Source organism: Bufo gargarizans, chromosome 9 (assembly GCF_014858855.1).
Source record: "Bufo gargarizans isolate SCDJY-AF-19 chromosome 9, ASM1485885v1, whole genome shotgun sequence".
NCBI classification, from domain to species: Eukaryota; Metazoa; Chordata; class Amphibia; order Anura; family Bufonidae; genus Bufo; species Bufo gargarizans.
This window is the reverse complement of record NC_058088.1, coordinates 87,356,096-87,372,328: the sequence shown is the minus strand read 5'-3', so window position 1 is coordinate 87,372,328 and position 16,233 is coordinate 87,356,096. Positions and strand designations below refer to the sequence as shown.

The 16,233-nt window shown below is 44.1% G+C and overlaps 1 protein-coding gene across 1 annotated transcript in view; it reads right to left on the bottom strand.

The window, feature by feature from the left end:
* Window positions 1-11,915: 11,915 nt before the first annotated feature.
* RAB39B (RAB39B, member RAS oncogene family) overlaps window positions 11,916-16,233 on the bottom strand; it is a 28,916-nt gene continuing 24,598 nt past the window's right edge. Inside the window, exon 2 of the mRNA XM_044305594.1 lies at window positions 11,916-12,860. Within this exon, the coding sequence (XP_044161529.1) occupies window positions 12,434-12,860 (427 nt within the window). The 3' untranslated portion in view covers window positions 11,916-12,433. The remainder of the gene's footprint in view (window positions 12,861-16,233) is intronic.

Genomic DNA, 16,233 nt, shown 5'->3' with positions numbered 1-16,233 from the left:
TAGACTTTCCCTCTTGTATAGTCACTGTGTGTGTTTTACCTAAAATGCTCTTGGAATACAAGGTTTGATCTCCTGTATACTTAGCAAGTATCATATGTGTAGTTTTTTTGTTTTTGCAAACGACTGATATGTGGGCACTAGCCGTGTGCACTCTGTGAGGTGGACCCATTGACTTAAACAGGTCTACGATCCGCCAGATACGACCGAATATAGGACTTCACCTATGTTTTGCCCAGTGGAGGCACGGATGAGAAGCACTACAAAGCTTTTCCTTGGGTTTTCGGGTCTGTGCCTCTGCACTGCTAAAAGATAGAACATGTTCTTTCTTTGGCTGTATCCTGTGGATAGTGGACCCATTCAAGTCAGTGGGTTTGCACCACACTTTGGAGTGCACACGGCCAGTGCCCGTGCATTTCGGACAGCTATTTGCAGTCTGCAGCATGGGCACTGAGCTAGCACAGTCATCTGCAGGAGGCCTAAGGGTTATAAAAGAGAGAAATGGGCCTTGGCAGGTGAATGAACCCCTGCACCCTGTCTACCCCCCAACACATTGTCACCTGAATCTTGTTAGTTCTTAGAAAATACCTGAGCAGCTTTAATGTACTTTCACCTCTACTGATAACTTTTTTTTTTAAAGTAAATAATTGTATTCTACATAAATTGACAATACTGGAGCATCTCGTCGAAGTTGAATATAACTGGGTGTTATACTATACAATCCAATGCTGCCTGTGGTATCCTGTGCAGGGACTTCTTTGCACATTTATTAATAAACTTCTAGCAGGAATAATAGATGAATGTCACAACATGGGGGCCAAGAACAGATGCTCCAGAATTATTGCATGGGGAATGCAATCAGTTAATAAAACAGACATGTTATGGGTCCTCTTTAAAGGGACACTGACAGGCCCAATAACCATAATTAGCTGTACATATCCATGCACAGGTCTTCTAATGTGCATTTAAAACCTATAAGTATCCCCCCTATCCACATTATGAATACTGCAAACTCGTGTTTTATAGCCTGAACTAATCGCTGTTCTTTCTGCCCAAGGGGCGGGGTTTCAGCTTCTCTTGTGCCCAGAGAAGCTGAAACCCCGCCCCTTGGGCAGAAAGAACAGGGATTACTTTAGGTTATAAAAAACAAGTTTGCAGTATTCATAATGTGGACAGGGGGGATACTTATATGTTTTAAATGCACATTAGAAGACCTGTGCATGGATATGTACAGCTAATTATGGTTATTGGGTCTGTCAGTGTCCCTTTAAGTTGAGTCCTAGTGAAGTCTTCAACTGTCGTCTATCTTCATGTATTAACATCCATTGGCAATGTCTTTGTATTTTAGTCACAATGATAAAAAACACAACCCTGGATGCAAACGTGCATAATGTGTTTGTGGTTATTCATGCTGTGATACAGTGTGGGCAGTCAAGCTCCTAATAGAGAGGGTGTGCTAGATAACGATTAGGCCTCCACCGTGTTCTGAAACTAACAGTTGGTGCATCTTCATGTCTTTCTAGAGGTTTCTCCACCACCCCTTTACTGGAGTAAGAGTGCAACAATTTGTGTTTTTTTTTTTTTTTTTTTTTAAGGAAGGGGGCATGTAAATGAGCTCATAACAAGCTCTTCCTCTCATAAGCCCCATTTGCACTTACAGTGGACTCCTGACATTTTCTGTAGTTTACCTGGAGGGGCTGTACAGGTCCTTCTAAAAAAAAAAAATTGGCATATTGTGATAAAGTTCATTATTTTCTGTAATGTACTGATAAACATTAGACTTTTATATATTTTAGATTCATTACACACCAACTGAAGTAGTTCAAGCCTTTTATTGTTTTAATATTGATGATTTTGGCATACAGCTCATGAAAACCCAAAATTCCTATAAATTTTTTTTAGCATATCATGAAAAGGTTCTCTAAACGAGCTATTAACCTATTTATCTGAATCAACTCTAAACACCTGCAAAAGATTCCTGAGGCTTTTAAAAACTCCCAGCCTGGTTCATTACTCAAAACCGCAATCATGGGTAAGACTGCCGTCCAGAAGGCCATCATTGACACCCTCAAGCAAGAGGGTAAGACACAGAAAGAAATTTCTGAACGAATAGGCTGTTCCCAGAGTGCTGTATCAAGGCACCTCAGTGGGAAGGAAAAAGTGTGGCAGAAAACGCTGCACAACGAGAAGAGGTGACCGGACCCTGAGGAAGATTGTGGAGAAGGACCGATTCCAGACCTTGGGGGACCTGCGGAAGCAGTGGACTGAGTCTGGAGTAGAAACATCCAGAGCCACCGTGTACAGGCGTGTGCAGGAAATGGGCTACAGGTGCCGCATTCCCCAGGTCAAGCCACTTTTGAACCAGAAACAGCGGCAGAAGCACCTGACCTGGGCTACAGAGAAGCAGCACTGGACTGTTGCTCAGTGGTCCAAAGTACTTTTTTCGGATGAAAGCTAATTTTGCATGTCATTCGGAAATCAAGGTGCCAGAGTCTGGAGGAAGACTGGGGAGAGGGAAATGCCAAAATGCCTGAAGTCCAGTGTCAAGTACCCACAGTCAGTGATGGTCTGGGGTGCCATGTCAGCTGCTGGTGTTGGTCCACTGTGTTTTATCAAGGGCAGGGTCAATGCAGCTAGCTATCAGGAGATTTTGGAGCACTTCATGCTTCATGGAGATGAAGATGTCATTTTTCAGCACGACCTGGCACCTGCTCACAGTGCCAAAACCACTGGTAAATGGTTTACTGACCATGGTATTACTGTGCTCAATTGGCCTGCCAACTCTCCTGACCTGAACCCCATAGAGAATCTGGGATATTGGGAAGAGAAAGTTGAGAGACGCAAGACCCAACACTCTGGATGAGCTTAAGGCCGCTATCGAAGCATCCTGGGCCTCCATAACACCTCAGTAGTGCCACAGGCTGATTGCCTCCATGCCACGCCGCATTCAAGCTGTCATTTCTGCAAAAGGATTCCCGACCAAGTATTGAGTGCATAACTGAACATAACTTTTTTTGTATTAAAAACACTTTTCTTTTATTGGTCGGATGAAATATGCTAATTTTTTTTAATTTGGGTTTTCATGAGCTGTATGCCAAAATCATCAATATTAAAACAATAAAAGGCTTGAACTACTTCAGTTGGTGTGTAATGAATCTAAAATATATGAAAGTCTAATGTTTATCAGTACATTACAGAAAATAATGAACTTTATCACAATATGCTATTTTTTCTGAGAAGGACCTGTATGTGTGAACGCACACATTGCAATATCAGTCCTGAACTTCTCCCTAGAGCCCTGGTACTAAGTCCGGGTTATGTCTGAGTGAGCGCATGTGTGAAATCAGCAGTAAATGTTCCAGAACATCACAGTGGCCATGCCTAAAGTTCCTGCCCCTTGTCTAGGCACCTGGAATATTTTCTCCATAGTGAGAACGCACCCGACATGGAACATCTCTGGGGGTGATAGTTATGTGTGTGAAAGGCCAACTCTGGTAATATTCCTGAGTTTAGGTGTGAAAACAGCAATACAGGATCGCGTCCTTACATCTAGTTGCAAGTCAATGCGCAACCTCTTAAACAGGCCTTGAGACATGAAACTGGCAAACCTGTTTCATGTGCGATTGGCAGCTGAAGACATCTGTGTTGGTCCCATGTTCATATGTGCTTGCATTACTGAGAAAAATCATGTTTTAATACATTACAGACCTAAAGTTTGGACACACCTCATTCAAAGAGTTTTCTTTATTTTCATGACTATGAAAATTGTAGATTCACACTGAAGGCACCAAAGCTATGAATTAACACATGTGGAATTATATACATAACAAAAAAGTGTGAAACAACTGAAAATGTCATTTTCTAGGTTCTTCAAAGTAGCCACCTTTTGCTTTGATTACTGCTTTGCACACTCTTGGCATTCTCTTGATGAGCTTCAAGAGGTAGTCACCTGAAATGATCTTCCAACAGTCTTGAAGGAGTTCCCAGAGATGCTTAGCACTTGTTGGCCCTTTTGCCTTCACTCTGCGGTCCAGCTCACCCCAAACCATCTCGATTGGGTTCAGGTCCAGTGACTGTGGAGGCCAAGTCATCTGGCGCAGCACCCCATCACTCTCCTTCATGGTCAAATAGCCCTTACACAGCCTGGAGGTGTGTTTGGGGTCATTGTCCTGTTGAAAAATAAATGATGGTCCAACTAAACGCAAACCGGATGGAATAGCATGCCACTGCAAGATGCTGTGGTAGCCATGCTGGTTCAGTATGCATTCAATTTTGAATAAATCCCCAACAGTGTCACCAGCAAAGCACCCCCACACCATCACACATGCTTCACGGTGGGAACCAGGCATGTATTGTCCATCCGTTCACCTTTTCTGCGTCGCACAAAGACACGGTGGTTGGAACCAAAGATCTCAAATTTGGACTCATCAGACCAAAGCACAGATTTCCACTGGTCTAATGTCCATTCCTTGTGTTCTTTAGCCCAAACAAGTCTCTTCTGCTTGTTGCCTGTCCTTAGCAGTTGTTTCCTAGCAGATATTCTACCAAGAAGGCCTGATTCACACAGTCTCCTCTTAATAGTTGTTCTAGAGATGTGTCTGCTGCTAGAACTCTGTGTGGCATTGACCTGGTCTGTAATCTGAGCTGCTGTTAACCTGCGATTTCTGAGACTGGTGACTCGGATGAACTTACGCAGAGGTGACTCGGATGAACTGACGCAGAGGTGACTCTTGGTCTTCCTTTCCTGGGGCGGTCTGCATGTGAGCCAGTTTCTTTGTAGCACTTGATGGTTTTTGTGATTGCACTTGGGGACACTTTTAAAGTTTTCCCAATTTTTCGGACTGACTGACCTTCATTTCTTAAAGTAATGATGGCCACTAGTTTTTCTTTACTTAGCTGCTTTTTTCTTGCCATAATACAAATTCTAACAGTCTATTCAGTAGGACTATCAGCTGTGTATCCACCTGACTTCTCCACAACGCAACTGATGGTCCCAACCCCCCTTTATAAGGCAAGAAATCCCACTTATTAAACCTGACAGGGCACACCTGTGAAGTGAAAACCATTTCAGGTGACTACCTCTTGAAATTCATCAAGAGAATGCCAAGAGTGTGCAAAGCAGTAATTTAAGCAAAAGGTGGCTACTTTGAAGAACCTAGAATATGACTCATTTTCAGTTGTTTCACACTTTTTTGTTATGTATATAATTCCACATGTGTTAATTCATAGTTTTGATGCCTTCAGTGTGAATCTACAATTTTCTGAGTCATGAAAATAAAGAAAACTCTTTGAATGAGAAGGTCCAAACTTTTGGTCTGTACTGTATATGGAAACTAGCCGCTAGGAGCAATGGGGGTGTTGCCGTTACTCCTAGAGGCTCCAGTCTAGCTGCAGCACCCTCTGCACTTTGACAGGACTATTATGATGATTACATTGCCTGGTCCTGTCAAGTTGCAGAGGGCTTGGCAGCTGTAGAGAAAGCGGAGCCTCTAGGTGTAATGGTAACATCCCTGTTGCTCCTAGAGGCTCATTTACATTCATTTTTCTCATGTCCTTTAATATATAGTAACATAGTATATAAGGCGGGAAAAAAGATATCTGTCCATCCAGTTAGTTATCCTGGAAGTTGATCCAGAGGAAGGGGGGGACGACGACAAAACCCTGTGTGAGGTACATGTTTCCCTGAAAATAAGACAGTCTTTTATTTTATTTTTCCTCTAGAATACACACTATGGTTTATTTTCAGGGGATGTCTTATCTTTATTAAGTATGGTACAACAATTGCCCCAGACCCACACACTGTTGCTGATCAGTGTTGGGGAGCAGCAGCTTTACTGGTGTTTGTGGGGGTGAGAGAGACCCACAGTGTTGAATAAAATGGCCGCCACAGCTTTATTCTTCGACCCGAGGACACACAATACCTAAAACAGAACTTCCTGCCCCTCACTCAACTGAGGAGACTTTTACTTTCTATGTCTCCCTCTATGCCTCAGCTTGCAGCAGGAACAGAAGGACCAGTACCTGACAGGGGCAGCCGACCTTGTTGATGGGGCTGCCCACACCTCTCCGGTCACCTCTGAGATAGCAGCTGTCTCAATGGGGCAGTTGAGAAGGGCTACCCGTCTTCTTTACCACTCCGCACCTGTACACTTAGCCACGCCTATCACTATGTCTTATTTTCGGGATATGGCTTATATTGAGCAAAGACTTAGAAATCCTGCTACAGCTTATTTTATGGGTATGTCTTATTTTCGGGGAAACCCTGTAGAAGCCAATTTTCCAATCAGATCAACAACCCTTCTCCAGAAATCTAGTAACATGTAATATTATTATGCTCCAGAAATACATCCAGGCCCCTCTTGAACTCTGTTAGTGAATTCACCATCATCATCTCCTCAGGCAGGGAGTTCCATAGTCTCACTGCTCTTACCGTAAAGAATCCTCTTCTATGTTTGTGTACAAACCTTCTTTCCTCCAGGCGCAGAGAATGTCCCCTCCTCACTCAGGCTCAGTCATCAATATCTCATCAGCTGTTTTAAGGAGACTCACAGCGTCAGACCATCAATATTAAACTCCATGAAAACCTCTCTAATATTACACTACTGGCCTCAGCATATTTGATCTGTGAGGATTGCTGCCCACAGGTTTTTGTTTACAGGGGCTGCGGTGACATTGGTTAGCTGCAGCCACTTGCTGACCGGTACAATTCCTGTTTCGATGCCAAAACTTGGAGGGGAATTCAATGAAGAAGAAAACCATAAAACCACTGTATTGATAGCAGGCCCCAGGTACACACCTGCCACAAATAATGCCCCCTACGTGGTATAATAGCCTGTTGCCTCTCCAACCACCCTCCTGTAGGACTTGGATACGAAATAAACACGGAGACTTGTTACGAGTTTTATCATTTCACATATTACCAGTAGTTTGTTCTAGGTACAAGCATGTTTAGTCATTCACATACAGCTAGATAGCATATGTTCACATTTACAGTGCAAAACAGAAAGCAAGGAAGTGTACATTTTTATATTCTGGAGGTTCTGAAGAACGAAAAACCAACATGCAGACTTAACTCAGAATGTAAGCTCCTTATATATTAATAGAAATGTATAGACCTTGTCATATGGTTTCCAGAAAAGAACTACAAGTCATGGAAATCCTCCTACTTACTATCATAATGTGCCACTAAAAGGGCAGAAATGTGTCCAGAAACCATTAAGGATATATAAAAACTGGAACGCTCTATATGGATCTCGGCTCATATTGATTACTACGTGGCGCTGGCTTGCTTTGGCCTACATTATAAGGGCTGTCTAATAAATAGAAGGCCGCAACGGTAACACGCTCCCCTTGCGGCCTGCTATTGGCTCCACCCCCTGAGGGTTATTTCCTGTTTGTTTAGAGGGACTGGTAAATAGAGACCAGCAGGTAAATGGGAAGAAGGGGGGTGGGGGGATGAGGTTTTTTTTTTTTTTGTGACCCCTGTTAACATATCAATTGTCGTTTAGAGGAAAGCAGGGAGGCCTTTCTTAAAGCAACTTCTCTCCTGTTATAGGATCAAATCATGTTTCCCATAAAACCTGATGCTCACATAGACTGTTTATATAACTATATGAATAAAGCGTAAATGTTAAATGCTTATTGCCCCCTGGGACACTGATGTCCTCCAGAACAGCCCCCCCTCCAGTGACGGTAGAGCAGTTGGTATGCGTGGCCAGCCTTCGCTCATAGCTATTGGAGTGCTGAAAATAGCCAAGCTCTGGCCCATCTGCTTCCGACAGTCCCATAGCAGTGAATGAAGAGGTGGCTGTGCTTGCTCTCCATTCATCCCTACGGCACTTCTAAAAGATAGCCAAGCACGCTCACTCAACATTTTTAGGAAGTCCCATAGTGATTATCGGAGTCCTCTATCATATTCGAACAATGTTCCAGGGTTTACCCCTTTACTTGCTATGGGTTATTTAATGTCACACGTTGCCAATAACCAGTATATAGTACCTCTTACCACAGTCTGATGACTTGTGGACTCCTATCTTCACAGGAGGCTTAAGGTACAAAAGTAAAAACCAGTCCTTAACCTGTAGTTCGCTTTAATCAGAAGACAAGTTTTGTAGGGAGGCTTCATGTTGTAGTTGTAATGCCATCTACAAACCCAGTCACCCATACTTGACACATTTTAGATGCAATCTAAAACCTCCTAGTGTCCAGTGTGAATCCTACTGCAGCAATTCTCGTAAGTCCACCTCTACCGTAAATCCTTCTCTCATAAACAATTACTGGGCTGAAGAAAATTAAAGGAATTATCCAATTATCCATAGGTTATAAATATCAGACTGTGGGGAAAATGGCAGATTCAACTGCTGGAAGTCCCTGCGATCACAAGAATAAGGGGTCTCTTAGAAACCTTTCAGAATGGAGCGGAAGTGTGCATGTTGGTCCACCGCCCCATTCGCTTGGAGAGTCCGAGTTGTGCGCAATCTGATATTTATCACTGATCCTGTTGTGATCATTTTCATGGGTAGATGACCTAGCCTCAGATTTGGTGGCGATCTGACACGCTGACCCTCACCGATCAGCAGTTTTGGGCAGCTGCCAGTGATGGAAATTATACAGTGGATGTAGCTGGAAGCAGAAGACTCCGACCACAGTTTAGCAGCCATGTTGGGGTAGTCTGGCGCCAGGACCCTCCCATCCACTGTATAGTTTCTGGCATTGATGGCTGCTTAAAACAGCTGATTGGTGGGGGATGCGGGGTGTCAGACCCCCATGATCTCATATTGACAACCTATCCTGAGGAGAGGTAATTCGAAGTCGATTCGCATAATACTTTGTTTGAATACTGTACAGAGCGAGTGATCCGTACAGAATTAACACGTATTGGCTCCTATGAGCCGAAGTTATTACTTCGCAAAGTCTCTCGAGACTTCGTATAATAACTTCATAAATCAATTTCTACTGTAAAAAAACAAAAACATTTCCCGAACTCGGGTTTGGTTCAAGTGGTACCTTGGAACCGAACCAGAGTTCGGGAAATGTTTTTTTTACAGTACAAATTGATTTATGAAGTTATTATGCCAAGTCTCCCGAGACTTTGCGAAGTAATAACTGCGGCTCACAGGAGCGAATACATTCTAATACTGTATGGAGCGCTTCATCCGAATTCGATTCGCTCATCCCTAGTCATCATATCCAAGTAGTGAAAAACCCCTTTGAATATTACTGGATAGGGCTGTGGCTGGATAGCACTCTGACGTCATGTGCAATAAAAGGAATATGTCTATATGCCACGTTCACACTGACACTTTTTAACATCTGTATTTCAACCCACAACACCTGGGCCTATAGAACAAAACCTAGGTCGCCTTGAGGTTCTAGGATGATCTAAGGTCAGTTCAGTAGAACTGTGCGCAAGCGGGAATAGTACCAGTCAAATAACAGAAGTGCCAATAAATATAAAGTATCTACTGAGGAATATTTCAGCATGTCAATCTACAGAATCTGGACGACACTAGCTTGTCATAACAGAACTTAAAACCTACCCAATGAGGGCTTTTCCTGTGCCCATGATATGTCCAACAAGGCCAGATTTAGTCTTCCTTTAGAAAATTGTTGGTTACTCGAAATCTTAATGAGTCATTTTACTTATTTTTATAATCTCAGTCTCTGGCCAGTTACCCCGGCAACTCTAATCTCCGAACCACAGAAGGCACCCATTTTTAACCCTAAAGTACAATCTTCTTGGTTAAAACATGGTTTAGGAACTACTGCTAATAATAATAGGCCTGATGACATGTAGGGTTGATTACCTTAACCCACAGATTTTAAAGGGTTGAGTAACTGGACCCTGCAGTGGAGAAGTTACCCTTGTATTAGTTGATGTCGTGCACTGCATACAACCATCTGGTTACACAACGGACTCTCCAATCATGATAGAGAATAAGTGGCACATTAAGGGTAGGCTCACACTTGCTTTAAACGAATCCGACAGGCTGTTCCAGCAGAGAACAGCCTGCCGGAGTTCTCCATATTTAGCCAAACCAGATTCTGCTATTCACTGCCAGTTCACATTGACTTTAATGGGATCCACACACCGTTGCATGCAACAGTTCTTGTCAGGCATTTTGCCAGATACCATTATAGTCAATAGTGTCCGGATCCGGAGAAGTCGGGCTGGCTGTTGTCTGCTGGAACAGCCTGCTGGATTCGTTTAATTCAAGTGTGAACGTTCCCTAACCATGATGTATTAACATGCCCAGTTCCTGCAACATTAGGCATGAGGTTATGTTGGAACCCAAAGAATGCATATTGGGGGGCTCCTTAAAGAACTTTTCTAGGATAAGAAAAACATGGCTGCTTTCTTCCAAAACCACCACCACCCCTGTCCACACGAGGCATGTGGTTTTACTGCTCAACCTCGTTCATGTCGATGGGGCTGAGTTGCAATACCAAACACAACATAGGCACAAATGAGGCACGGTTTTTGTAAGAAAGAAGCCATGTTTATTCTAATTCTGGACAACCCCTTTAAGACAGTGAAGAGGAAGTCAATGTCTGGCTGCTGGATCACAGCCCGTACTGTACAAAGACATTTCAGCGTGTTCTAGTTTGTACGGTTGATTTCTATGTATAGCCAGGAATGTTATATTCTTCTATCTAATACAAGCATGTGAAACTACTGAACAATACCTGGTCTCAAGGCAGTAATGGTATTTTAAGCAAACATTGTGAGAAAAGGCCAAAAACAAAAATGTGGCTTTTTCCCGTTACCTTGTAATCTGCATCCAAATTGTATTGCCACAGAAGTTAAAAGGGAATTTGTTCTATTGCTTATATTACACTTTTTTTTTTTCCTTTGGAATAGTGCAAAATGTTATTCTATTTGGTCGGATTACACACTAGCGTTAATATTTTCCGTTATTGAGATCAGTCATAGGGTCTCAATACTGGAAAAAAATGCTTCAGTTTTGTCCCCATTCATTGTCAATGGGGTCAAAACGTAACTGAACAGAACAGAATGCTCCAAAATGCATTCCATTCCGATACCGGAGAGCAAACCGCAGCATGCTGTGGTTTGCTTTCCGTCCTAGAATGCGGAGCAAGACGGATCCGTCATCACTCACAATAAAAGTCAATGGGGACGGATCCGTTTTCTCTGATACAAAAGAAAACTGATCCGTCCTCTACTGACTTTCAATGGAGTTAATGACGGATCCGTCTTGGCTATGTTAAAGATAATACTACTGGATCAGTTCATAATGGATGCAGATGGTTGTATTATCAGTAACGGAAGCGTTTTTTGCTGAACCCTGCCGGATCCAGCAAAAACGCTAGTGTGAAAGTAGCCTTAGTCTACAGGATGAGAACTACCATGACTCGATTACACCCAATTGAAAGCACATTGGTCATGAGAATCTCGACAGCTTCAGTATTTTACTTTTTATAGTAGTATCCTCTATTAATTGTTACTTATTCTCCATTAGTATCTACATTTCAATCAGGGCGAGTCTGGAGCAAGCGCCTCCCCTGTGCCTACATAAAGCAACTACCAATTCACTAGGAGGCTTGCAGGTCAGTGGCAGCCACTTCTTTTTAAGGAATTGGTAGTAGTATTCTTACTATTTTTCAGTCGCCTCTGCGAGAGATGATGCTTTACCCTGGGTTCACACCTGAGCGTTTTACAGCGCGTTCAAACGCGCTGTAAAACGCTTAAGACATGAAAACCAATGCTTCCCTATGGGAAGGGTTCACACCTGGGCGTTTTACAGCGCGTACGAACGCGCTGTAAAACGCCCGACGCTCAAACAAGTACTTGAGCTTCTTTGGGGCGTTTTGACGCGCGTTTGTGGCCATAGGACACTGCAGTCAATGACACAAACGTGCGTCAAACGCGCGTTTACTATTACAAAAAACGCGCATAAAAACGCGCGTAAAACGCGCGTTTGAGGAACGCTTAGGTGTGAACCCAGGGTTAAGGCCGCTGAAATAGGGTCCCAGCAACTAGAAGTCAGGAAATTATTTTCAGTGTGTTTCCAGAGTAAGGTAAATGAAAGGCTTGCTTTTTCTAGAACAATATATAATGACCATTACACTGTGGTAAGAACTCACGGCATAAAACTACCAACATTGAACTACACAGAATTTATCAAATGAATTAGGATGTATCTGAATTCTTGGTATCATTGATTTATGAATCCCAACTCCTAAACACAGACATGCACACTTGGCCCTTGCCAGAGACCTAAGAGCTTCCTTAAGTTTGAGATGCGATTACGGATTTAACAAATTTTATTTTTTTTCCTTCCGCTGTCCAGCCTCCCTTTGCTTTCTAGTGCCAACAACAAATTCAAGGAACCCTTTACCTCACGAATTGGTTACGGCTGTGTTATTTTATTAGAGTTCACAATGGCGACCTTGATATTACGGTAACTTCTACTCCTTAGCAAAGGCACCGCCTCTCTGATTTAACTACCTCCTCAGACGAGTGCACTACATTTGGGACAAACCCACTTTTTACCCCCTCCCAGCCTTCTTGGATATTTATCTCCCCCTTTCTAACAAGCTCATATATATCGCGAGTCAGATCAGTGAAGGCTTTCTCTACGTTGATGGCGTCTCGGGCGGAGGTTTCTATATATCTCATGCCATAGGCAGTGGCCAGTTTCTCAGCCTCGTGTCTTGTCACTTGCCGTTGTGTGTCTAGGTCACATTTGTGGCCCACCAGGACAAAAACAATCTGGTAGGGCTGAACATGAGCTTTAGCCTCTTCCAACCACTCGTGGACATTCTGGAAGGAGCGGCGGTTGGTGATGTCAAATAGCAAGAGCCCTCCGACAGAATTTCTGTAGTAGGCACGTGTGATGGACCTGAAATGAAAGAGAATACAGCTTTAATAACATACATTTCACATTCTACAAGATCCACTAGGTTTGGCAAGCGTAACATTTACATAATTGGCACGCTACCAAATTTTACTAGTAACCAATGCACCCCTCCAGAAAAAAAAATCCCAAGTAGACTGATGGAGAAACAGTCTGCATTGACGTGGAGACAAAAATGAGGTCTAATATTGCCCACTCCTTCTTTTCAAATAATTTCCAGTTTGGTCTATGTTAGAAGCACTGCATTAGGGAATACAGATCGCACAATAGGTGTGGGGTCCTTTTATATAATGGGAAGTCATACAATTTTCTAATATACATGTGTTTATAATTCTGCTTTGATACATTTTTTTATACATCAGGCAGTTGACCCATTTGTGCAGTAGAATGCTATAGCCCATATATCCGTCCTGTGTAATGTAGTTATGGCCTAATTGAAACATGGCATAATGATTTTTATTGTGGTTATTACAGTAACTACAGTACTGGGTGTATTCACATGGCTGCATGTCTTTAGGTGATTTTTAAAATTGCTGCCTATCTCTAGGTGATGCCGTCATCAAATTTTACAGTAAAAAAAAAACAAAAAACACACAGATCTGATTCTTTACATTTAATAACGGACATGATAAAGTATGGCTGCAAATGGTAACACTGTATATAATGTTCTGCTCCTCGGTACACTGCAGTTAAGACCTCATGCACACAACAGTATTTTTTCACTGTCTGCAAAACGGGGTTCCGTTGGTCCGTGATCCTTGACCGTTTTTTCGTCCGTGGGTCTTCCTTGATTTTTGGAGGATCCACGGACATGAAAAAAAAAAGTCGTTTTGGTGTCTGCCTGGCCGTGCGGAGCCAAACGGATCCGTCCTGAATTACAATGCAAGTCAATGGGGACGGATCCATTTGACGTTGACACAATATGGTGCAATTGCAAACGGATCCGTCCCCATTGACTTTCAATGTAAAGTCTGGAGTCCCTTTTATACCATCGGATCGGAGTTTTCTCCAATCCGATGGTATATTTTAACTTGAAGCGTCCCCATCACCATGGGAACGCCTCTATGTTAGAATATACTGTCGGATATGAGTTACATCGTGAAAACTCATATCCGACAGTATATTCTAATACAGAGGCGTTCCCATGGTAATGGGGACCTTTCTAGTTAGACTATACTACAAACTGTGTACATGACTGCCCCCTGCTGCCTGGCAGCACCCGATCTCTTACAGGGGCCGTGATCAGCACAATTAACCCCTCAGGTGCCGCACCTGAAGGGGTTAATTGTGCGTATCATAGCCCCCTGTAAGAGATCAGGGTTGCCATTCAGCAGGGGGCAGACCCCCCCTCCCCAGTTTGAATATCATTGGAGGCCAGTGCGGCCCCCCCCCCCCCATTGTAATAAGAACATTGGTGGCCAGAGTGCGGCCTCCCCCGGCCCCCCCTCCCTCCCTCTATTGCATTTATAACATTGGTGGCCAGTATGCGGCCTCCCCTCTCCCCCCCCCCCCCCCGATCATTGGTGGCAGCGGAGTTCCGATTGGAGTCCCAGTTTAATAGCTGGGGCTCCGATCGGTAACCATGGCAACCAGGACGCTACTGCAGTCCTGGTTGCCATGGTTACTTAGCAATAGTAGAAGCATCATACTTACCTGCTGGCTGCTGCGATGTCTGTGTCCGGCCGGGAGCCCCTCCTACTGGTAAGTGACAGGTCTGTGCGGTGCATTGCTAAATGAACTGTCACTTACCAGTAGGAGGAGCTCCCGGCCGGACACAGACATCGCAGCAGCCAGCAGGTAAGTATGATGCTTCTACTATTGCTAAGTAACCATGGCAACCAGGACTGCAGTAGCGTCCTGATTGCCATGGTTACCGATCGGAGCCCCAGCGATTAAACTGGGACTCCGATCGGAACTCCGCTGCCACCAATGATCGGGGGGGGGGGAGGGGGGGAGAGGGGAGGCCGCACACTGGCCACCAATGTTATTAATGCAATAGAGGGAGGGAGGGGGGGCCGGGGGAGGCCGCACACTGGCCACCAATGTTCTTATTACAATAGAGGGAGGGGGGGGGGGCGCACACTGTGCCACCAATGTTAATTATTACAATAGAGGGAGGGAGGGGGGCCGCACTGGCTACCAATGAAATTTAAACTGGGGAGGGAGGGGGGTCTGCCCCCTGCTGCCTGGCAGCCCCGGATCTCTTACAGGGGGCTATGACATGCACAATTAACCCCTTCAGGTGCAGCACCTGAGGGGTTAATTGTGCTGATCACAGCCCCCTGTAAGAGATCGGGTGCTGCCAGGCAGCAGGGGGCAGTCATGTACACAGTTCGTTGTATATTCTAACTTGAAGCGTCTCCATCACCATGGGAACGCCTCTGTGTTAGAATATACTGTCGGATCTGGGTTTTCACGAAGTGAAAACTCAGCTCTGAAAAAGCTTTTATGCAGACGGATCTTCGGATCCGTCTGTATGAAAGTAACCTACGGCCACGGATGCCAATCTTGTGTGCATCCCTGTTCTTTCACGGACCCATTGACTTGAATGGGTCCGTGAACCGTTGTCCGTCAAAAAAATAGGACAGGTCATATTTTTTGGATGGACAGGATACACAGATCACAGTCTAGGCTGCAAAACTGTGCATTTTCAGATTTTTCCACGGACCCATTGAAAGTCAATGGGTCCGCGAAAAAAAAACGGAAAACGGCCACGGATGCACACAACGGTCGTGTGCATGAGGCCTACCTAACTGAAATGTTTAGTCATGTTCTCCGTTTTACAGGACTAAAATGGGCCGTAATTTTTTTTTTTTTTAACTCAGGGTGAGGTTACTGTGCAGATATATTAAAGGTCTGCAAGCAAAATGTGAAATAGAAGTATATTAGAAATTTTCCACAGTCTTATTCTCTAAAGCAGGGATGTCAAACTCGTTGCCCTCCAGCTATTGTGAAACTACAACTCCCAGCATACACGGATAGCTGTTTATTTAGTATGCAAATGAGCCAGTAAGGTGCCCAGAGGGGTGTCATTCTTGCAGGAAGGAGCCCAGGCACGCCTCCTTCCACAATGTGCCCACCCACCCCTCCTACATCACATTCAAGCCATAACTCTGCCCCCTTTTCCCTGCTCCCAGCATGAGGGCAGGCTTGGGCACTACCAGAGAGAAACATGCCTGGGCTCCTTCCTGCAAGAGTGACGCCCCTCTGGGCACCTTATTGGCTCATTTGCATACCAAATAAACTGGATGTTCAGAAGATAGTACCTTATTTCCAGATGTGCCTTGGTTTAATGCTTACATTATTTCTTTAGAGCAGGGATGTCAAACTCGTGGCCCTCCAGCTGCTGCAAATCTAC